The sequence below is a fragment of the Mesocricetus auratus genome, unplaced genomic scaffold (genome assembly GCF_017639785.1).
Source record: "Mesocricetus auratus isolate SY011 unplaced genomic scaffold, BCM_Maur_2.0 Super-Scaffold_100014, whole genome shotgun sequence".
NCBI classification, from domain to species: Eukaryota; Metazoa; Chordata; class Mammalia; order Rodentia; family Cricetidae; genus Mesocricetus; species Mesocricetus auratus.
Genome location: NW_024429197.1, coordinates 23,843,403 through 23,866,292, shown reverse-complemented (window position 1 = coordinate 23,866,292; position 22,890 = coordinate 23,843,403). Strand labels below are relative to the sequence as shown.

Sequence of the window (22,890 nt, the reverse complement as noted above, 5' to 3'; positions counted from 1 at the left end):
AGGCTGGTCTCTAACTCAGAGAGATCCACCTGCCTCTGCCTCCCGAGTGCTGGGATTAAAGGTGTGCACCAACACTACCAGGCAGGTACTACACTCTTAGGAGCAAGAATCATCCCATTTTATAGATAAGGGAACAGATTTGAAGTAACTAACAAGACACCTGTGTCATGGGGGGGGGGGGGGAGGGAGCAAAGGCTCTTAACAAGATGTAGTGGGATAAAAGGATTGGAAACACGTGACCCACCTCTGCAAACTCCAGGAGGGGTGAGAAATCAGTGCTGTAAGGATGGGACTGGAAGTGGGTGGGTGGAGAATGGCTCAGAGGCTAAGAACACTTGCTGTTTTTGCAGAGGACTGGGTTTAGTCACCAGCACCCATATGGGACCTCACAAACATTTGTTAATCCAGCTCTAGGGGATCCCTCTTCTAATACCTGCAGGTAACTACACTCATGTGGTGCACAGACACACACACACCTAAGATTTTTAAGAACTGAGACTGAGAAGGAGCAGGATGGTAAACAAGAAAGCATCAGAGACAGAAGCTAGCTGCTCAGGAAGACACTGGTTAAAAAAGAAAAGGGCAGAATCAATACAAAAGCTGGGAAAAGAAAGAGGAGTGGGCTGCAGTTCTCCCATCAAGTGGACTCAGATATCACAGGTGGGAGTACCGAGAACTCAGCTCTGCTCTTCAGATGTTACTGACAAGACTGGAGACCCAGAAAGGCATGCCAGACAGAACCCGTGGTTGGGAAAAAGTAAAGGAGGGTAGCTCCAGCAGCCAGGTGCTGTCCATGGTCCTGATACACCCTGCATTAGCGGTCCTAAGAGGGCAGAGCTGGGTTCACTGGCAATACTAGCTAACACTCCTGTAAGGGCTGAAAGGCCTCCCAGCCCGTCCCAGCCACCCTACCCTACTTTGTACAGTCCCCTTGACCATGTGCAAGTTCAGGTGTTCTAAGACACATCACCAGGTTGCAGATGGATCTCTAGCTACGGCCTAGCTCTCTGTCCTCTTGCAATGTGCTTAATAAACTCCCCCCCCCAATACAAATAAGCACAAATAAATGTAAATAAAATAAAGTCTGGAAGCCGGGCGTTGGTGGCACATGCCTTTAATCCCAGCACTTGGGAGGTAGAGGCAGGCGGATCTCTGTGAGTTCGAGGCCAGCCTGGTCTACAAGAGCTAGTTCCAGGACAGTCTCCAAAACAATACAGAGAAACCCTGTCTCGAAAACCAAAAAAAAAAGTCTGGAAATAAATCTCTACTCCATTTCTTCCCACACCCCACATGGGTCCTGAAGGCCCATAATTTCTCATTGGAAATGCACCTTCCTCCAGTCATTCTTCACCCATTCTCCACTGAGTACGGCAGCTATGAATGGGGTCAGACTTTATTTAGGGTAGAACCAGGGACCTAGCACTCAGCATTACTGATTAAATATGTGCCTGAATGTAACAGGAGTGTGTATGGGTTGCTGATGCTGACGTAGCCTCTCACCCTGGGAGCAAGGGCAGTAGATGGTTGCAGGCTAAGCAGCTTAGACAAATGTCCATCCTGGGAGCTAGGTATCTCTACCTTGGGAGCTAGGTGTCTTCCCCCTCAGAGCTAGAGATCCCCACCCTGGGAGGTAGGTGTCCCCACTGCTCTTTTTGGGTTTTGTTTGTTTTTACACTCTGTAGACCACACTGGCCTTGAACTCACAAAGATCAGTCTGCCTCTGCCTCTCAAGTACTGGGATTAAAGGTGTGTGCCATTACCACCCAGCCTATGTCCCCACTGTTGTTAACCAGGGCCTGCGTCCAAGCATCCTTCCGCTCTTCCATCAGGCCTGGGTCCAGTTAGGTGATGGTGGAAGCAGAAAGGAAACAGGAAGCAGTGAATGAGGGTTCAGGTTTACTCTTTGGGAGTAGGAAGGGATAAGAATGGGTATGTGGGACACAGGTGTCCCTCAGTAGTCAGCTGTGTAGTCTGTGCCATGTAGTCCCCGACACAGCAATGTAAATTCCTTCACCATCTCCTTCACCCGTCTCTTGTTCACTCGCTCACTGGAGGAGGGAATGGAGAGTACATTAGCATTGTCTACCAGCACCATCACCTCCAGACCCAAGCTCAGGCTCATTCCAGCTCTGCTCACCGAAGGATCTGCTGGCTGAAAGTGTCCTTCTGCTCAGGGCTGAGACGGGCAGATGGGAAACCGGGTGGCTGTAGTGCCTCCTTGATCCACATGCTCAGGAGGCTAAAGCAGTGTTTGTTCAGGGCGAACAGGATGTCGGCAAAGCAGTCCATGAGGCTGCGGGAGGCCTGGCCTCCAATGGCCTAAGGAAGAGAGGTTCTCAGTACAGAGCTTTCTTCTCTGTAGCAAGGAGGCCAGCCATATTGCAGGCTCTCCAGGACACATCTGCAGCTAAACTGTGCTAGTGAGCAAGGTCTTTGGAGAACCAGATGATCCTTACAGCAACCCCAACGACATCCAGACATTTAACCACGGGAGAGACAGAATCAGAAAGCATAGGAAACCAAAGATCCAGGTGCCCCCCACAATACCAGCTGCCTCAGCTGTGGGGTCTCCCCCACACCAGCCCACCACTTACTCCAGCTCACCTCCAGCACTGCAATGAGCAGCACACGCCCGTCTTCCTGTACCACTTTCCCCACCGACTCGACTTCCCCACACCGAGGCAGCAGCTCAGTCTGCAGAAGATGAGAGGCCTGTGAGCCCCAGCTCCTGCCCACCTCTCCCCGAGGACAAGGTCTGCACACCACACCTCCACCCTGAGTCCCGGGAGGGGCAGGGGTCAGCATGGAACTCACAAAGAAGCCACAGGAGGCCTTGACAGTTGGTGCCTCAGGGAACTTGAGGGCGAGCACAGCTGTAGGAGAGGTGGAGGTAAATTAGATGGGGCCTGGAGATGCAGGGGAGCCCCAGGCCCACCTTCCCACTTGGCCCCACTTACCACACTGGAACACAGCTTTGACGTCCAGTCGCTCACACAGGAACAAATCTGGCTTCCTCTTCAAAGCCTGCAGGAGGCGGAGCTGGTGAGCCCAGCCCCAGCCAGCTCCAAGGACCATCCCCCCACTCACCTGCCACCCGAGCTCCTAACTTCATGAATCACAGGTACAGGATGCTACCCAGACATCTCTGGGAACCCACATTACCCCAGAGTTCAGTCAAGTGAGAAGCTACCCCAGGGATGCTGGCTGAATAGGCATGTAGGTGTACCCAAATGCACAGGTATGAGAGAGGCTGTGGGAGAGGACCATCAATGCAAAGTATTTAGGTCCCAATCACTACCTAAGCAAACAGCTTTCCCTCTCTTCTCCCAAAGGTTCCAAGTAGCCAGCAGAGACCGTTTTGAATCGCGGGAAGTGGAGGCCCCTTGGGTTTGTGAACAGGGTAGCAGGAAGAAGAGATAGCAGTTGAACATGAAGCTCTAGCCCAGCACCCCCACCACCAAATCCCCCCCACCCAATTCTCCCAGTTCTTCCTCAAGAAGAGGAAAGGAAGAAGATCTGGATCCCTCATCTCTTCTTCCCTCCAGAATACTCTGCTCAACCATCCCCATCCTAGGAGCCAGTGCTGCCATGGGGGTAGCAGATGGCCTGCCCCAAGTGCTACCAAACATGGCTGGCACATCTTTGAATCACAGAAGACGTTCGGCACAGCTCCAGCAGTCCTTAAACTCTGCTGTTCTCCAGTGATACCCCAGCACACACCACATAGACCCCTCCAATCCCTCATATACCTTCTACCCCCATGTTTATTTAAGTGCAAATACCCCTACATGTACCCCAACTTGAAATTCCCTACTTACACACCTCCATCATACCCTCATATACACTACTCTACACTTACATCATACTCATTAGTTACACACCCAACCCACACACATCCCAAACCATCCATACACTCACAGCCCTCTCCCAAGCACACCATCCCAACACACCCACAAACACTCAACAGCCTCCTTGTCAAAGATACGCTCTCACAAATGTGCACGCAGACTTATCCACAAACACACTCAAACAGCCTCCTTGTCAAAGATACGCTCTCACAAATGCCCACATGCAGACTCATCCACAAACACTCAACAGCCTCCTTGTCAAAGATACGCTCTCACAAATGCGCACACAGACCCATCCAGGGTCAGAATACCCTCATTCTTCACTCCTTTCCCTCATCCCTACCTGACTGCAGGCTCCAGGAGAGCAAGAACTACACCTACTGTATGTGCTCATATTCTATCAGAGTCACAGCATTACTACAAACTCGGGGAATACGGGAAGAGTAAGCAAAGACACCCCATTTACTCCAACCCACAGGGACCCTCTAACCTAGAACCCATCACACTAACCTCCACTCGCTCACAGCCTGACATACATCTGCCAAGCCATGTTCATTCAATGCAGGCATGCCAACAACCCACAACACATTCTTCTTTCCATTAAAAACTCACCTCTCCAACACACACACACACACAGAGCCAACACATACCATGATCAGTGTCCATCAATCGTCTAACATATTACATGTCGAGAAGCATACCATGTAGAGGCCACCCTCCTCACACATCATATCACATCTGTCTCAACATCCAGCACAAATGCACATACTACTTACAGCACATGACCTCTGTTCCCTTCCAAATCCAAACTCCAAATGTACAAAATAAAGGTCAACACACTTAAGCACACCCCAGACACAAACACATCCTTGCAAGGTCTCACAGTGGAGCCTGCACCCCTCCCCCAGCAGCCCCACAGTCTCTCCATCAGATGGGCTCTAGACTGCACAGAGCACATTCACCTTGAGCTCTGCTCTTTGGAGCTGCTCCCAGACTACCTCCTTGGAGCACTGGGAGCACTGAGGAAGGTAGTCCCCGGCGGGAGCACGGGGACAGTGAAGGCCAGGCCCTTCAGCTTCAGCCCTACCCTTGATGGTTCTGGGTAAGCCAGCCACACAGGAACTGTTGGGTACAGTCACCACCCTCTCCCCTCCCGGCCCCTCCCTTCAGGACCAGCCTCTCTCTGGTCTTTGTAGATGACTGAGCTAGTTGAGGCAAAGGGGCGCTAAAGGGGGATGTTGGGTTGTCAACTTCCACGGAAACAGATGAAGAAACTCTATTCAACTGAACAGAAAAAAAATTTGTCAACAGAAAGCTAAAAATAGGCTTAAATTGAATTTCAACATAAGAGAAAGAGAAAGAGAGAGAACAGAACGTGAATGAATAAAACTAAAACACACCTGTGCCAGGAGTTGCATAAATGAATCAACAATATCAGGATGATCCCTGGGCCCTAAAATATAATAAAGATGGAACTTAAGAAAAAATTATACAAACAGCAACTCAACCTCATATAGTTATGTGGGACTGAGAGCCTGCAGGAGACAGTGTGGGGCACATGAGCAGCAGGAAGCAAGATAAAGAAACAAAACATACAAAAACCATGAACTGGGAGAAGCCCAACAGAAAGAGACGGCAAAGTGAAGGACGGGCCTGCCCCAGCTCCCCCAGGGACCTCCACCTGCTCCCCATTCCACCTCTGGCCAGTGCCCGCAGTGATTGCGTGGTGCTCAAATAATTCTAGACTCCACAGAGCTGAGGAAACTTGCTATGGCTCTGGTGGGCAGGGGTGGCTCCGATGGGCTGGGTACCCTGTACTGCTTCTTGGCATATAGTTCCCCATCACAGCCATCTAAGTGGAGGGCAGAGCTGGCCGTGGGTTGGTCCATGGCACCTCATTTTAAGTCTTCGCTAAAGCTCCTGGGAAGTCCAGGGCATGAGAACTTACTTGTGTCCCCTTCAGTTGATGACCTTAAAGCTCTTGGTCTGGCCAAGGGAAGAATTTTGTACAGTTTGCTTAAACTGAAGAACTCTTTTTTGGGTATGGCAGGACCCTGGTGCTATAAAGCTGGCAGCACAGGTCATTGGTATAAACTACATCATAAGGCCATGCGTGACTTTGCTTCGTCCCAGCAAAGTCCCTCAACATGGGGCATGGACTTAGGAGACAGCCAAGCTCAAGGGTGAGGACAGTTCCCAGTGTCTGGACATAACTAAGAAAAGGGGGAACCCGTCATTGTGTTACTCTATGACCCACCTGGAAGGCAGAGCCTGAGGGAGCCTGAAACTGGGACAACAAAACAGGTATGGGGACCATCCTGCCCAACAAGACAACCAACAACCCCGACAAATAATGATGCTGGCCATCCCTGCCTCAGCTTTGACAGGCATGTGCCTGCAGCTCCTGTCTGGGCTTCTCCATTCTCAGGAGGATGCAGTAGAGAGGCACCTGCCTGAGACACCACAGAGTAGCCGTGTGATCTTGTGTAAGCCACAGATGTTCTGCTTCCCCACCTGGAATACATAACTTCTCACTTGCTTCCTTCTGTGGACTACTAGGAGCCACTACCTAAGGCTGATCTTCTCATCTCTGAAATCTGTGCTACCCAGGTCCTGCAAAGGTCCGATGTGCCATATGCATGGGTCCCACTGCAGAACAGTGTATTCAGTGTTTGGTTCCCTTCCTGCTTGGGTCAGATAGTGTGTAAGAAAGGTTCTGGGCAGGGAACCCTTCTTGATTCAATAGTGCCTGAGAATGTAGTAGAGGAGGTGCAGTGCTGCCCCGGGGAGTTCAGTCTATGAAGAGAGACAGGCATTTGGAGGTTATTCATTTCACGGCCTGTGCTTCACTGGCAGTGTAAGTATGGTGCAGTTTTAGCACATAGCTACAACCCAGTTGGGCCTCAGTCACTTGTCTGAGGAGTAATGCCTGCCTCCTAACTAAGGCACGCAAGCGTGAGCGTTCACCCAGTCAAGGGCACAGCACTTTTCAATTGGAGGAGCAAGGCACGGACGGGGGTGTGGCTGGATTGCTCCCTTCACGAGAACCATTACAGATACACCAGACCTTAGTCATATGGCAATGTGACAATAACCTGAGGGCAATGGGCAGCATTTGAAGGGTTTTAGGTCACAGAGGAAACGTGATTGGTCATAGGACTATTTTGTGAAGTACAGTGTGACTGCTGTATGTTGGATGGGTTAGAGACAGGGGCAGGTGAGCACACAGGAGGTTCTAGAGTTAATTTTGGTGAAGTTGAGCCTAAACTGAGGAGGGGCTCATGGAAGGTGAGGAGGAGTGGACTCACTGAGGAAGGAACAGATCCAAGATCACTGGGACTCATTCAGTACAAGTAGAGGAAGAGGTGGCGCTGAGGACAGTCACACCAGGTTTCTTCCCCAGTGGATCTGCTCCACGGTCCACAAAGGACCGGGTATTAACAATATGAGATGGGAACACTCTGGGCTCCAGCTGAGACCCCTTGCTGGCTTCAACTCAAACCCAGGCTACGCTTATGGAGCTGAGGAATAGCATTGCTTCTGTCCCAGGTCAGAACCTGGGTTAGACGGGAAACCTGAAGGCCAGTTTCTAACTCTCTCAGACAGAGGGACACAGAAAGAGGGACTTTGGGCTCATAAATGACTAAACTTTGATATGGGAAAAGGAATCAGCACTCTTGAGTACTTCATATTCAAAAGCCCAAGACAGGACCTAAGGAACTAGAACCCTGAAATGATTTGGAAACGGGTCAGTGAAGATAATTGACTTGCCCAAGGTCACACAATTAGTTTGGTGGTGATGAGCTTAGATTCTAGGTCTACCTGGTTTCAAAGTCCATGCTCCTCCAACTTCTCATTATATCTCAAAGGCAATGAGCCAGACTAGTTAGTGTCCCAAGTCCCTCAGTCTGAGCCCAGCTTCCCCCAGTATCCAGGCTGGCCTTGAGCGCAGGCAGGCTGTAAAAGATACCATTCACCATCTTATCCACTTCAAACCTAAAGAATCAACTACTTAAAGGTAACAACTGTGCCGTGCTTCATCCCCAAGTTTCCCGTCGAGTCCCATGTACGATCAGGGGATCAAGAACGGTGTGCATAGCTTTGGCTCCCGGTGGAGGAAGCAGAAGGCAGTGGCGGCGGCGGCAGAGACCCTGATTGGCACTTACCTTGCTGGAAGAGAGTGAGTGTGACGGAAGTGACCAGCAGGAAGAGGGCCTCTATTGGGGGAAAGTGGGCAGGCTCATGAGCAAAGATGTGGACCAGCTACAACAAAGCAGGGAAGGCTGGTCAGCTGAGGTCCGCCTCACCGGGACACATCAACATCCCTGGAACACAGGTGGGGAGGGACCCCAGCCATGGCAGCCATCTGACACCCCCCCTCCCCGCCCCGCCCAGGGTCAGATCTCTAACTAGAGTGACATCCAGAGTACCGACTGCCCAAACAGAAGGCCTACCTGCCGAGTGAGGTCAAGAGCAGAGGCCTGGGGGATGGTGCTGTACATCCGACCCAGCATCTCACAGAGCTGCGGCACCATGGGGGCAAAGTCATCCAGCAGTGTCTTAACAGACTTTTCAAAGATGGCACACACGGCCTGAGGAAGAAAGCAAAGAGGCCCTCGTCATGGGAGGGAGGCCCGAGAAAGGATCCTTAACCAGAAGTCTGGCAAAGCCCTTCAAACCAAGCAAGGTAAATAATCTATTCCTCAGCCTGAAAAGAGGAGCACAGACTCGAATTCTGTCACTTAACTCCTGTGACACATGCCAATACCATTTCCTCTCAGAGGACAATAAGAGCAACCGAAATCTCAACTCAAAAGGATACAAAGCCAGGTCTCTGGTGCTACAACAGACACCTTGGCCCTGAGGTCACTGTCGTTTCACCCTGCACCTCTGTGATACTGAGGTGGTGGCAGGGGTAGGGAGTGCCTTCCCAAAAGATGTTTGTTCTTGTGTCACTGTTGCAGTCTTCCTTCCTTATTCTTTCCAGACCACGACAAGAAGCATCGAGGCAGCAAATCCGTAACTCTGGCTCATTTGGCCAAAATCAGCCCAGGAGCAGAGAGGGTCAGCACTCACCTCCACCACCTGAGCATCGTTCAGCCACTTGCTCAGCACCTTCTGGATGAGCTGGAAGACTTGCTGTAGCACAACCACCACCTAAAGACACAGGGAGGAGTGAGGCACCACCTCTGCCACCCACCCAAGGACCAGGCAGGGGGCAAAGGGCTCAACCCATCACCCTCGCCTGCACACTTAGGATGTGGTGCACAGGACCCGTGGGGCAAGAAATGATGAGCTTAACCCCCCAGCAATGAAAGAGAATATTTTGTGACTTCAGAGGAAGACTCAGAACTTCAAAGCAGAGACATCCTAAGCTCTTGCTAAAATTGAGATAGCTTTGCAAACAAAACAAAACAAAAACTCCCTCTCTGTTCACTTCTGCTCAGAAAACCAAAGCAATGGGCTAGCCCCTGAGGAGGAAGAGGCGCTGTCTCACCCAAGCAGGCGTGGGGTAGGGAGCCCCAAGGGATGCGTAGATACGGGCAGCTTATGGCAGAGCAGAGAGCAGGCTGAGGTCCTGGGAGATAGGGAAGGCAGGATGATGACTGCCACAGAAGAAAAGAGGGACTCTGCGGATGGAGGTGGCCAGGCTTGACCTCGAGCCCAAATGGTAACTGAAGCTGAGGTGTAGAGATGAGCAGAGACCAGGGTGTCCCTGGCTTCTTTTTTTCCAGGAGAAGATCAATGACCAAAGCAGCCCCTGGTATTTGTTTAGAACTTTACAGTCTGCTAACCTCTCTCACTCAAGCCCCTCCAGGTCCTGCAATGAGCAGACGCAGACCCCAGCGGCTACAGCTTTGAGAGGGAAGCTGAGGCTTGTCCCAAATCAGACAACTTATAAGAAGTTACCTCAAGGGTTGGGGTGGAACTTGGTGGCAGAATGCTTGCCTAGCATGTCCAGAGCCCTATGTTCAATCTCTGACACCATAAAAATAAAGCCATCCAATTACAAACGCCTTTGATCCCAGCACTTGGGAGGGAAGCAGAGGCAGGAGGATCTCTGACTCAAGGGTGATCTTTTTTTTTTTTTTTTTTTTTTTTGGTTTTTCGAGACAGGGTTTCTCTGTGGTTTTAGAGGCTGTCCTGGAACTCACTTTGTAGACCAGGCTGGTCTCGAACTCACAGAGATCCGCCTGCCTCTGCCTCCCGAGTGCTGGGATTAAAGGCGTGCGCCACCAACGCCCGGCTAAGGGTGATCTTATTTACATAGTAAGCTCCAGGCTACCAGGGCTACTTAGCAAGGCTTTGTCTCAAAAGAAAATCAAAAGTGAAAAAGCAAAGAGGTCATCCCAAACCCACACCTAAGTCATCACAGTGCTCCCCACACCTAAGTCATCACAGTGCTCCCCATGCCTAAGTTATCACTGTGCTCAGCACTCGGCCCTGTAACAATCTGTTCTGTGCATCTCCTCTCAATGGGGGGCAACTTGAGTGCCTGCAGAAGACAGTGAGTGTGCAGGGAGGAGCCCTAAAGAGACATAGCACAGCTCAATGGGATTGACGGACAATGTCAGTGTCCCTTACTGGTGGGGTACATATACCTCAATGACATCACCCCAACCGGGCTGAGGACAAGGAAACACAGGATGAGGGACGCAATGACATGGCCACATATAAAGTGGAGGGTCAAAGGACCAAACGCATGACCTCTACGGGGTCAGGAAGCAATGCCAACGTTATCTACAGGGCTGGAGAGTGATAGACATTCCCACAAGGAAAGGGGAGTGGCAAAGACAATGTCACCTACTGGGTTGGGTCCCTGTGGCACTGGCAGCTTCCGGAGCTCAGGGCCTTCGTGATCATCCTCATGATGACTGACATCCAGTGTGGTGAAGAGGTTGGAAAGAAGCCCCAAGATGTGGACAATGGCCAGCTTGTTGGAGGGATTAGGCTACGGGGACAATCAAATCAAGTTCCAGACCTCTGAGCCCCAGCCTAGGGGCCAGATCCCACAACACTGGGCCTGGGTGCCAATTCCAACATCCCCACGCCAATGGCCACAGAGAAACCCGAGTCCCAGTGCTGCCCCCAGGTCCCCAGAGCTCACTCACTATCTCTTCTGCCAGCTTCTCCAGCTGTTGGATGTAGGGGGAGATGAGTGAGTGCAGGTTCTTCAGGATCTCCTCCACCTGCAGGGCTGACAGCAGGAAGCCCAGCGCCTGCATTAGCCACATGCACTGGCTTGTCTGTGGGGCAGAAGACAGGGATGGTCACCCTGACCACTTCTGCTTGTGAGTAGACAGGAGGACGAGCCTCCTGGGGAGGGTTATAAGAGATTAAGTGGGGAGGAGAAGGGAAAAAGGCAGGGTTTAGGGGTAAGCGATTCCCCCACCAAAGATCCAAGGAGACCCTTGGAAAGCTTGAGCCTTACCTTGTGAATCTGCTTCATCAGCACATCCTAGGGGCAGAGAGGAACACATCAGCGTGGAGCAGGGCACTCTGAGGCCCAGCACCCCCGGGGCACCACATACCTGGGAGACAGCTACAATGTTGGCAGCGTAGGGCGGCAGGTCATATTTGCACTCCCGGCAGATCTTTTTGAGGGTAGACACAGAAGACACAGATAGCTCAGGGTTGCCTAGGGCATGCAGCACAAGGGGCAGAACATTGTTGATCATGACAGGGTGGTCAGCCAACCATTCAGACAGAGCTCCTGGAGGAGAAGGGAAAGAGAAGGCTCTCTGAGGCAGGCAAGGCTTCAGGGATGGTTAAGTTACAGCCTCAGTACATCCAGAGTGCTCAGAGGACCATGTGGGCATAAAGGCATTGACGCTCAAACATGAGCCTCACCGCTGAAAAGCAGAAAGGGATTACTCAACAGAGGCCCAGCACTGCTGCTCCACTGACTGACTGACAGCAAACTAGCATCACTGAGATGCAGCTCAGTGCACTGCAGAAAAGACTTGCCAGGACAGTTAGTTGGCTGCATTGTTGACTGTGTGGGGGGCCCAGCAGGCCAGCCATGCTTAGGAATGGGTGCTGTAGCTCTAAGAATGTGGTCGTGGATGTATGCCAGGTCTCACCAATGGTGAACATGACAGTATCTGCCAGCTGCACGTTGCTGATGCTGATCCGTGGGATGAGGCCAATGAGCCCGGGCACCACATCAGAATAGTTGACATCGATGGTCTCCGCGATGGATTGGAAGCCATAGAGCAGGGCCTCTGTGTGCTGGGGAAAGAGGGTGCCACTGGCTTGACTTAGGAGGAGGGCGTAACAAGTTAGGGAGGGTAGAGGGAATCAGGTTTGGGAGGTACCTGCCAGGAGTAGGGCTCCTCTGAGCTGGTGAGCAAACGGCCCAGCTTGTCATAGAGGTTGCTAAGCAGCTCGGACCCCAGCATCTCATAGACATACATGAGCGTGTCTGAAATGTCCACCCTGAAAAGCAGATGAAGGCCTGGTATACTGCTTGGGTCTTTAACATAAGCCAGGAACCTACCAGGGTCCCTCATAACCCTGCAAAATTGCCTAAAGGCTAGAGAAAGAAGCCCCCAGAAGTCAGTAAGCCTAGCTGATTGCCTCTTCCTTCGCTTCATTACCTAAGACTGTTTAGAGTGAGGGTTGACCCTGCTACCATCACCTGTAAATTCGGAACTGCTCCTTTTCATCTGAGGACCAGAATCCGTATTCCTCATCAGAAGGGAACTGGGCCTTGTGCAAAAGCACATCCACCAGCTGGAAGTAGACTGGCCGGTACACCTGCTGGTACACAGCCTGCTTCTCTGCCTCGAAAGATAGAATGTCATCCTGCGAGAGTCAGGGAAGACAGTTAGTCACGTCACCAGCAACCACAGAAGCATGATTCACCTTCACCAAGGCCCAGTCTGACTGATGCTCACAAGCCATACCTGCAGTGTGTACCAGAAGGTGAGAGTGAGGGAGCTGGTGGTCTCATTGACAGGATAGTGGCCAGGGATGCCCGTGCAGAACATGATCATGTTGACGAGTGCCAGGAAACTCTGCCAGTGCTCTACTTGGTCTAGCAAGGCCCTGGGGTAGGGGAAGAGTTAGCTCACTATACCTCCTCAATGAGAGTCCGTGACTTTAACCTTTAACGGGCCCTGCCATCCCACCAGCAGCTGCCCCACTCCCTACCGAGAGTGGTTCTCGCCCAGGGCCACAGCAATGCGACAGATGCCATGGGAGGTCTCCATGTCCCCATTCTGAACTGCCTGTCGCAGTTGTTCCTGCAGTCCCAGAACCAGCGGAATGAGTTTCAGGAGTGTGTTCACATACCTAGAGGCATGAGGTAAGGTGACCCATCAGAGCTGTCTGCCCAGCCCCACCAGCTTTAAGAGAAAGGCACAATTTCCCTGTCTTCTACCAAAGCCTTCCTATCAAAAAGAGGCCAACGTTGTTCTGATGCTGCTCATGCTGAGAACATTAGGTCAGAGATCTTCGAGAGAGCTCTGGGCAGGAAGCACAAGAAAGTTTGAGATGTAGGTTGAAGTACTTCCTCCAGGAGGACTGGAAGCTGATGCTGGGATAGGTTAATGCTCGGAGGGAATTAGGATGAAGAGAATGCATTTTTGTGTGAGGGTGACATGAATGTTGGAAGCCCAGAGGGCATATTGTTATAGGTTGAAATACGTCTCCTAACAAGGTATGCTGAAGGGCTGGTGAGATAGTTCACCTCGTATAATCACAAAGACAAGGACTTGATCCCCATAACCTATGCCAAAAAAGCTGGGTGTACTTGTGATGCCAGTAGTGGGGAGATGGACAGGGCGATTCCTGAGCTTGCTGGCCTGCAGTCAGTGAAGAGGTCCAGTCTCAAAACACAAGGTATGCGGATCCTTAGGAACAACACCAAGGCTGTTATGCATGTATACAAACAGATAATATTGGCATCCTATCCCCCAGTACCTGATGCTTGGGAAAAGCATCATTGCAGATAAAAAAACATACTAGAAGTGTACTCCTAATCCAGTATGACTCGTGTCCTTACAAGACAGCCATGTGGTGACTGAGGCGGCGTCATGGGACAATGCCAAGTAAAGAGAAAGGTAAGCATTGGCACTTGCAGCTGCAAGCCAAGGAATGTAAAGCTGCCAGCCAACAACCAGGCAGGAGGCGGCTGGGGAGAAGTCTTCCACGGGTTTCAGAGGAAGCACAGTCATACTGACACCTTGCTTTCAGACTTCTAACCTCCACAATTGTCAGGCCATTTCTGTCATTCAAAGCCATTCATTTGCAGTACTTTGTTATTGTGGCCCCTAAAAGGAACATAGTGTTAGGAGACACTGGACAAGGGTAGTCATGTCAGGAACACTATTAAAGAGGACTTTGGAAGGTAGTGACAGCTCATAAGGACATCAGTTCCCCTGACTGTCACCAAGTCCCAATTTCTGTGTCTGTCTGGGGCAGCAGGATGGGAGTGAACAAGATGATGAACTTAGAGCTAACAGGTAAAATGGATGGTAGGTGATGACTGGCTGATTACAAAAGACAACTTTCCAAGTGAGTAAAGCTTGAGTTCCTGAGACGGAGAAGTTCTGTGTTAGAAAAGAGTGCAAGTACAGGTGTTTAGAAAGAACAGGACACAAAGCCCGGAAGCCCTGTGGAGGGGTCAGAGCAAGACATGGATTCGGGAGTTTCTGGCCGGTAACTGAAGACACAGGAGTCAGTAAGAGCTGACCAAGAGGAAAGTATGGAGTGACAGGAATGTGATGTCCAGGTTAGAGTCCTGAAGCATAGGACAGGCAGGGAAAACCAGGACACAGAGGGGATGGGGACGATGGTAATTATCCACTCTGTGAGGATAGGATGAAGCAGAGAGAGCTATATTCTAAGAGGTCAGATGCTTGGGACCTCTGATGTCATTCAGGGTTACTGTAGCAATTTATGTATGGCAGGAAGGGGAAGTGAGGGTCCATGATACCTGGATTTACTCTAAGTAAGTTTCTAGGCAACACCATCTGGACCTTAGTGAGACGATGAGAGGACAGGAATGTTGACTTCCTTCTCCACACCCCCATTCCAGATTTTGCTAGCAAAAGCTAACCATCCCAGGATGCCTCCCATTTCAGAGACAGCCCCAAGGGGTATCGCCTGGAGACAGCTGGGATAGCTTCAGTCTCAGGATCCTGACACAGGCTGCACCATCAGACAATGGGTACCTTCAGGCCAGGCTCTAGCACAAAGAGTCAGAGGCAGGGCCAAGGCTCTAAGCTCCCTAGCAGCTGAGATGGAGGTTATCTCCATAGCATCTCTGCTGTCTTCCAAGGTATCTTCTACCTGCCAGTTCATGCAGAGAGAAGGTAGGTAGTGAAGGCTCTTAATATGTTTTATTTGAGACTCAAATAGGATAAATCAAGGGCAATACAGCCTATAAGGGCTCAGTACTGCTCAAGGTCAAACAGAAATTTAGACATAGATCAGATTGAGACAGTCTTAAACAGCTTCAGGTCTGCTTTCCTCTCAAGACCCAAACACAATATCCTGCAAATGACCTGTGCAGATCTGGGTTTATATCTCCAGTCCTTACAATGGGAGCCCCAACATCCAATTTGGCTCACTTCCTCTCCCCCAGTTCCCTATGAGAAGTTATTCCAGTATTAAAAATGTATTTCAAAAGCTGGGTGTGGCCGGGCGTTGGTGGCGCACGCCTTTAATCCCAGCACTCAGGAGGCAGAGGCAGGCGGATCTCTGTGAGTTCGAGGCCATCCTGGTCTACAAAGCAAGTTCCAGGAGAGAGGAGAGCCTCCAAAACAATACAGAGAAACCCTGTCTCGAAAAACCAAAAAAAAAAAAAAAAAAAAAAAAAAAGCTGGGTGTGGTGGTCTACACCTTTAATCCTAGCACTCAGGAGGCAGAGGCAGGTGGATCTCTGAGTTCAAGGCCAACCTGATCTACAGAGTGAGTTCCAGGACAGTGAGGATTACATAGAGAAAGTCTGTCTCAAAAAACAAACAAAAATTGCATTTCAGGGGAAAAATTCAAAGGAGAGAGCCAGGAAGCAGGAGCAAGCTGAGCTGGAGGAAAGGCTACTATCAGGACACCTGGGGAAGGCAGAGTCTGGATTACTCAGGAATCAGTCACTGAAGGTGACTTTCTTAACCTAAATATAGCAAACTAGCCTGGACAGAGCAGATCCCCAGAGCCTACTCCTGGCTTGTTGTAGCCAATCCATAGGGAAATCGCCTGCGTAGATTTCCTACCACACATGTTGGACACTTCTGAGCAAACTGAACAAGCCTGAGGCCCCAGGGGTCTCTAGACTTGCTAGAGGAAGCCTGAGAGGATGTCTTTAGGACCATGGCTCAGGCTGAATTCAAGAGGTCTGGCTCTAGATGGTCAGCTCCTGCAGCTGAGCAGAGCTGTTAGGGATGCCTTGGCTGCCGCTCACACTGAGCTCAGCCCAGACCTACAATTAGAGCTCTGGGAGCAGAGCTGAGAAAATGGGAAGAGTTGCTAAGCAACCAAGGGGCTGCAACCAATGGGCGCCCAGGAGGCTATGGGTTCCCTCACTGGCCCCTTGCTTGCTCATTCGTTCAGAAGAGAAGGGGCATCAATTACTTGCTAAAGCCCTTGAGACAGACTGGGTGGGTAAACTTGGATATATCCAAGGATACCCCACATCACCCTGGTACTTGTCCTGATAATTCTCTTTAGCCGATACCTAAGCCCAACCAGCACTTGAGTCTCATTCTGCCACAAGAGCTCTGACTTGAAAGTTGGTATCCACCTTATGCTAGGGACCCAGGGGTATCTTACTAACTGCTCCTACAAAGATAATAGCAAATATTAGCAAATACACAGGATGATATGGAATACATGGGAACCACATTAAACACCTCATGTTCTTTTATTTAACCTTCAAACTAAAAAATGTTTTCAACCAATACTTTTTTTTTTCAGTGTTTAGTAGTGGGATTGAACCTAAGGGCTTATGCATGTTCGGCAAGCGCTGTACTGCTGAGCCTTGCTATATCTGCAGCCTTCAGGGTTTTTAGTGTGATTAAACACACTACCTATGTGTGTGTATGTGCACTTGCGTGTGAGCTCTAGTCCACCGTTTGCAATTACCATCAATTCTAAAAGTGACTAACTTTAATCAGTTTAACAGTAGCTCTCTGTTTCTCTCTTTTAAAAAGTTACCATTAAACTTGATCACCAATGGTAGAAGGACAAAAACATTACACACACAGTCCCCAATTTAAAGCTCATGGCAAATGTATAGCATATATGTACTAATAGGTGATGCTGATCTCCTACCCTGAGTAAAGGCCACAAAAGAGCTGCCATCACTCAAGGAAATGAAATATTCTTACCCAACACCAAGGGCTGGCCTGTGCACATCATACTGTTCTAGCATTACAATTACTCCTTATGTTTTTTATGATTGCCTCCATTCTTGCTTAGAAGTGGTTTACCCAAGGTTCTCACATTTAGTAAACAAACTCTGAAATTCAAACTCAGACACAACTATTGCCCAAGCCTGAGCTGTTAGCCATTCCTCCACACAGCTTTCAGCGGTGTTCCCCTCTGTGTCTACCCAGCATTCCCAGAACCCTATCTCTGAAGTGTCACGGTCAGGTTTTCAGTCTTGTTCTTTCCAGGCCAATTTACACCCAAAGAACCTCAACAGACCATTTTCTCTGTAAAAACTCCTTTAGTAGCTTCATAGCAGCCCTGCTACAATCTGACCTTTAAATCCTGCTATCTAATCATTCCTAATGATTTACAAGCCATCACTAATTCCTTCACATCTTTCTCCTTGTCTGGGAACTTTCATCTGTCTGGAATGTTCTCTCCAAATCCATCAGCTGACTGAATCTGCATCTGACTAACTCAAGTACAGCTTGCCTATCACTTCCTTTAGGTAGGCTTTCACACACCTCAGACTAAGTTAGGAGCCTCCACTGGGTTCCTAGAGCCTCTGCTCTCTCCATTAACATTGCATGGTAGCTGATGGTAGATGCCTACTCGTGTGCTCACCACACTGTGAGTAGCTGACACTAAAGCCTTCATCTGTGTGCTCCAAGTGCTCATCACCTGGCCCAACACAGCAGTCTCTGATGGATGTTTCAGAAATGCACAACTCACTGCCTTCACCTTCTCTCTGGCTTTTGTCTACTCTGGGGCTCTGTACCTGTTGTGGTTCCTGAAGCTAGAGGCATGCCTTCTCCTTACCCAGTCTCCTCTACCTCCAACTCTCCCATTTTTTTTATCCATTCAGAAACTGGTGGATACTCCATTTCCCAGGTACAACAAGATAAAGTAAAATAAAATGATAGTTGAGGGGCTCATGGGGACATGCGCATTGATTCATAAAGGAATCACATTACAGGCTAAGAAGGAAAACCAGGAATATCAATCACTAAGAGTGTTGAAAGAATCCAGTAGAGAAGACCAAGCATGGCTTGAAGAATCCTTGGCAACTTCTCTACAGAAGTGAGATGAAATTTAAGTTGAAGCAGAGGTGATGTGCCGGGCACCTGTTCAGGGGCTGGAGGAAGCAGAAAAGAACAGTCTAGAAACATAGAAAGTCAGGAAGCCAAGAGAGTGACATGAGATGAAGTTGGTGCGTGCCTCGTTGTGCAGGCACCTTGAAGAGTTAGACTCACGACTCTGAACTTTACACACAAAGGAAAGCCGCTGGTCAGAAGGGAAAGAGTAGATCCTCATTTCCAGAGGTCACTCTGACTGTTGGGATGGGGATGACGAAGGGTACAAGAGAGAAAAAGCAGGAGACTGGTGAGAAAGCTCTGGAAAATCTGGGAATTCTGACAGCTGGGACTAGGGTGGCAGCAAAAACTGAAAATAATCGATCTACAATATGGTCGGGAGCAGAACAGCCAGGACTTAGTGACTGGCTGAGGGAGAGAGAGGAGGAAAATATTTTAACAGTCTACCAGATAATTAGTTGTTCAATGTCTGCCCTGCTTTCTCAACCATGAGGACAGGGACCACGTCTCATTTGCATCCTTATTTCTGTCTCCAGTATAGGATAAAGAGTGTGACAGACACTACAGTAATGTTCAGTGAATGGGTGGGGGTGCCCCTCTGTGGGAAGCTGGAGACAGACTCACCTTTGGGCATCAGGCTGGGAGATGGCATTGACAATGGCCTCCACGCTGCTGTCAAAGAGCTCTGAGTCCTGCAGTGCAGTGAAGGCAGCCTGAATGAGCGCCTCACAGTCCTGAAGGGGCACTTCCAGCTGTACCCAGCTGGAGAAGCACTTGAGCACCTTCTGACGCACACAGCTGGGCGAGCTGGGCTGTTGTAGCAGTTGCTCCAGCAGTGGAAAGACAGCCCCACACTCCACAGCCAGGCTGGCCCGCACCAGACCTTTACGGTACTGGGGCAAGCGGCTAGTCTGGAACTCCTCGGGCAGTACTGTCAGCAACTCTAGCAGGGCCAGACAACGGCCCTGGCCATCCACCGGAGAGTCCTCAGCCTGGAAGAGCCGAACCATATCTGCCACCGCACATGGCCAAGCGTCAGGCATCATGCTGAGAGCCAGTGAGGCCAGTGCCACACACAGCCGAGTCAGCACAATTTTGGAGCCACTAGCAAAGCGGGTAATCTGGGTGAAGAGCTGTGCCTTTAGGCTTTCATACTGGTCAGTGGGGATGTCACTCCAATAGCGAGAGATCTTGATGTGCAGGGCACTGGCCCCGAAGTACTGGATCTCAGGCACCTTGTCCGGCTGTAGTAGCTGCCAGCTGAAATGCCAGGCCTGTGGGGAGACCTGGGCCTGCATCAGCCACTTCTGAGCCAGGTTCTTGTTCTCAATATTGGGGTCGTAGTAGAGCTGGTGCAGCGCCTGCAGGACAGCACAGGACTGAGCAGGTGCTGGCTACTCTGGATCCTGCCAGAGCCCAGAACAGAGGGTGTGACTTGGTTCTGCAAGATGCTGCCTCTCCCTGACTGGGGGAGAGGGAGGAAGCAGGAAGGGAGAGCTCAGGGTTCGGCTGACCTCCTGAGAGCCTGAGTCTTGCCCACACTCTATCATATCCTCTGCTTATGGTACAAATGGGTTCTGAGAGGGACTCTCCATGGGAAAGCAGAAAAGTGGGGGCTGGGCTCTCCCATAGGGAGATAGGCAAGGGCAAGGCCTAAGAGGAAGGAATGGCTCCATAGGGATAAATGTAAGCTTGAGACAAGTATAGAAAACAGCCTGAGGGAGCCTGGCCCTTTCAGACACAGCTGCTCCCACTGACTCCAACAAGCAAATTCCATTTGCTCCCCAGGATCATCCTGAGGTCACTCTGGAGGCTGGCACTAAAGCCAGTGTGAAATCTGAGAAGGACTGCTTTGGGCCAGGTAGCCCTGGAATAGAGATACACTGGAAGGGAGGGTGAGTATATCTTCACAGAGCACATGTAAGCCTCCAATCAGGTGACGCAGAGAAGCCTTGGCCAGAAGCAGCCCAAGCAAGTGCCTACCCAGGAGCTGTCAGCAGCAGAATCCCCAGGGCCCCAACACCAGTGAGACTTCATGCAGTAAGAAAACAATGGCTCATCTCCCAGGTAGCACATGGAACCATGTGCAGCCATGCCAACACTGCCCAGCCCCAAGGGCCAGGTTCCCTAAATGGATTCCATCCAACTACGATTAACTGTATCTGGGACCCCCTGGAAATCAGTTATGGCTACTGTCCCTTGCTCAGCCAGCAGGGATGCAAATGGAGACACAAAACAGACACAGAAGGGATGCATGCTCAACATTTGTTAGGGCAAACAGGACTCAAGAATAACTAATGAAGCCGGGCGTTGGTGGCACACGCCTTTAATCCCAGCACTTGGGAGGCAGAGGCAGGTGGATCTCTGTGAGTTCGAGGCCAGCCTGGTCTACAGAGTGAGTTCCAGGACAGCCTCCAAAACAATACAGAGAAACCCTGTCACGAAAAACCAAAAAAAAAAAAAAAAAAAAAAAGAATAACTAATGAGCTTCTGCAAGTGCCCTTGTTTTCCAGCAAGGTATCCCTAGCTCTCTCTTCATCCCTAGAGGTATTAGGGGGTGGGGGCGGGGGCGCGGCGGAGTGCATTCCTGCATTCCAGGCTGCTGGGAGAAGCATAGAATCAAGAAAGATGGCCTGGGCAATGAGAAGTCTGGGAGGAGGCGCCGTGGCAGAAAGCCACGTGGGCAGGTAAGGAAGGAAGGGCCTGTTAAGTTGCCAGCAGAGCCAAGCCCCTTGGATCCAGCACAAAGCAAGAGAGCCAGACACACTTCGGCCTGCTCAGGGCTGGTCTGACCTCCATCCAATAAGCAAAAGACCCTTTTCTGAAGATGAATGAAAACATAACCTGGATGGTTTCAGCTCCAGGTATTTTTGTGAGCTTTTGACTGGACAAAGTGAGTCAGGTCGAGGATGGTTCAGCATCTGTGCGGTTTCTAAGGTGGGGATGGGGGGACCTGAGTGGCAGGTGTTCTGAGTTTCTGGATTCCTCCAGCACTGCTCCTGCTTTTCTCCTGAAGCTGGACAGGAGCCAATCTGGATATAAGTCTAAGCAAGCCATCAGCACCCTGAAGGGAACAACCTCAGACCCTGGAGTATCTGTCAGAAAGGGGACTGTGTCTACAGAAAGCCAAAAATAGACCATTAGGCACTGCAACACTGCTGTCCAAGCCTGCCGAGAGCAGTAAATACCAGGTGCTCTAGGGGCATCATCCCAGCGGGCACTGAGCCCAGGTCTGAGCTCTGGCATTAGTGTCAGTCCCCAGAACTTCTGCTCTGTCACTGGTGTGCCCACCCCGAGGCCCTCATACCTTCTCCACGTTCTCCACAGTGAAGTCCAAGGCTGGGGCTGCTCCAGCCCCTACAGCCCCCAGCTGCTCCTCCCGCCGCTCCATCTTTGCTCCCTGCCTGGCAGGGAGGTGGGCCCTGATCTATCTCTTGCCCCAGCCCTTTGGCTGTCGGCTCCCTGCTAGACCCCGGCTTGAGTACCCAGGAAGCGGTGGGATGAGGGGATGCCCAGGCCGGGCATGGCTGCCGAGGCCTCCCCACCTCGTTTGGGGTTGTGGGGACTTGCAGAGGTCAAAAGATGCGCTCTTCGGAGGGGACCCACTGAGGCGGCTCCCAAAAGGGAGGCGTCAGCGAGGCGCTCCCAGGCAAGGGTGCTAGTGGGAGGTCACCGCTCTGTCCCTTGAATCAGTAGGCATAGGGGAGGCCTATGAAGGAAACCCAGGCCCTGGCCCGTGAGGGGTCACAAGGTCAATGACTTGTACCCACAACACCCTAGTCTGTGTGAGCTCCTAGATGCTAAGAGGTCAAGGGGCTGGGAGATCACCCGGGAACGAGCCCTTCGCGGGATACAGAGGCGTCCAAGGAAGCGCGGGGTTGCTGTTTCGTGAGTCTGGGGCAGAGTCGATGGAGTTGAGGGGCTGAGCTAGATCTCCTCCGTTGGCCTGGCCCGCGATCCGTTTGCCTCCCGGCTCTGGCCCCGCTATGGTCGCTGCCTCCGCCCCGGTGACTGACAGACGGGCCGGCCCGGCCGGGACGGGGCGGAGACCTTAGCAAGACGTGGGCTGTCCCGAGCGCCTGACCCCAGTACCACCAACTCAGGCCCCCACCCACGCCTGTCCTGACCCGGCACGGCCAAGCACATCCAGGCACGGCCCAGCGGAACTACGCGGTAACTCATTCCGGGTCTTTGGCCCTGTCCTCGTGGCATCCCGCGCGCCCCCGAACAGGCGACGGAACGGCGCGCCGGCAGGGGCCCCTGCTCGAAGCAAGGACCCGCCTCGATGCACCCTGGGAAATGTAGTTTTCTTTGGGCCGGAAGGCGGCGCTTGAAGAGGGAGACTTGGAGCACGTGGGTTGGGGTCCTCCGGATCCCTATCCTATTCCTGGCCTACCAAGGAGGACCGCCTTGCTGGGTCACATTCTCTAGGAGTGCAACTCCTCTGAAGACGTGATTCTTGGAGTCTGCGGATGGAGTTGGAAGCCAGGGCTGGAGAATGGAGGGGAGAGGGTCAAGTTCTACCGGTGCTCACTGCAAGGACATAGTCGAGCCCAGGGAACTGGTTGTGT

At 51.2% G+C, this 22,890-nt stretch overlaps 1 protein-coding gene across 3 annotated transcripts; it reads right to left on the bottom strand.

The window, feature by feature from the left end:
* Positions 1–1,883: 1,883 nt before the first annotated feature.
* Ipo13 (importin 13) lies at positions 1,884–22,482 on the bottom strand. Of its 3 annotated transcripts, none has more exons than XM_040756832.1 (20): positions 21,627–22,474; positions 18,944–19,680; positions 13,005–13,145; positions 12,758–12,899; positions 12,490–12,656; positions 12,167–12,287; positions 11,933–12,080; positions 11,381–11,487; positions 11,281–11,307; positions 10,961–11,095; positions 10,657–10,800; positions 8,925–9,005; positions 8,303–8,440; positions 8,015–8,111; positions 5,249–5,301; positions 2,958–3,024; positions 2,815–2,873; positions 2,605–2,694; positions 2,138–2,319; positions 1,884–2,048 (listed from the first exon to the last, which is right to left on the bottom strand). In XM_040756832.1, exons 1-20 carry the CDS (start codon positions 21,708–21,710, stop codon positions 1,952–1,954), a joined length of 2,817 nt encoding a protein of 938 aa, XP_040612766.1. In that variant the 5' UTR covers positions 21,711–22,474; the 3' UTR covers positions 1,884–1,951. The 3 variants fall into 3 exon arrangements, 2 of the variants coding, with proteins under 2 accessions (XP_040612766.1, XP_040612765.1); XM_040756831.1 differs by having other exon boundaries at positions 11,381–11,562; positions 21,627–22,472; XR_005881298.1 differs by lacking the exons at positions 1,884–2,048; positions 2,138–2,319; positions 5,249–5,301 and having other exon boundaries at positions 2,611–2,694; positions 11,381–11,562; positions 21,627–22,482.
* Between the last annotated feature and the right edge of the window lie 408 nt (positions 22,483–22,890).

Coding starts and splice junctions, on each gene's coding strand:
- Ipo13 (XM_040756831.1), bottom strand. CDS start 21,710: ATGGAGCGGCGGGAGGAGCAGCTGGGGGCTGTAGGGGCTGGAGCAGCC. Junction 19,681..21,626: donor CTGTGGAGAACGTGGAGAAG/GTATGAGGGCCT, acceptor GCTGTCCTGCAG/GCGCTGCACCAGCTCTACTA. Junction 8,112..8,302: donor CTCTTGACCTCACTCGGCAG/GTAGGCCTTCTG, acceptor GCTTTGTTGTAG/CTGGTCCACATCTTTGCTCA.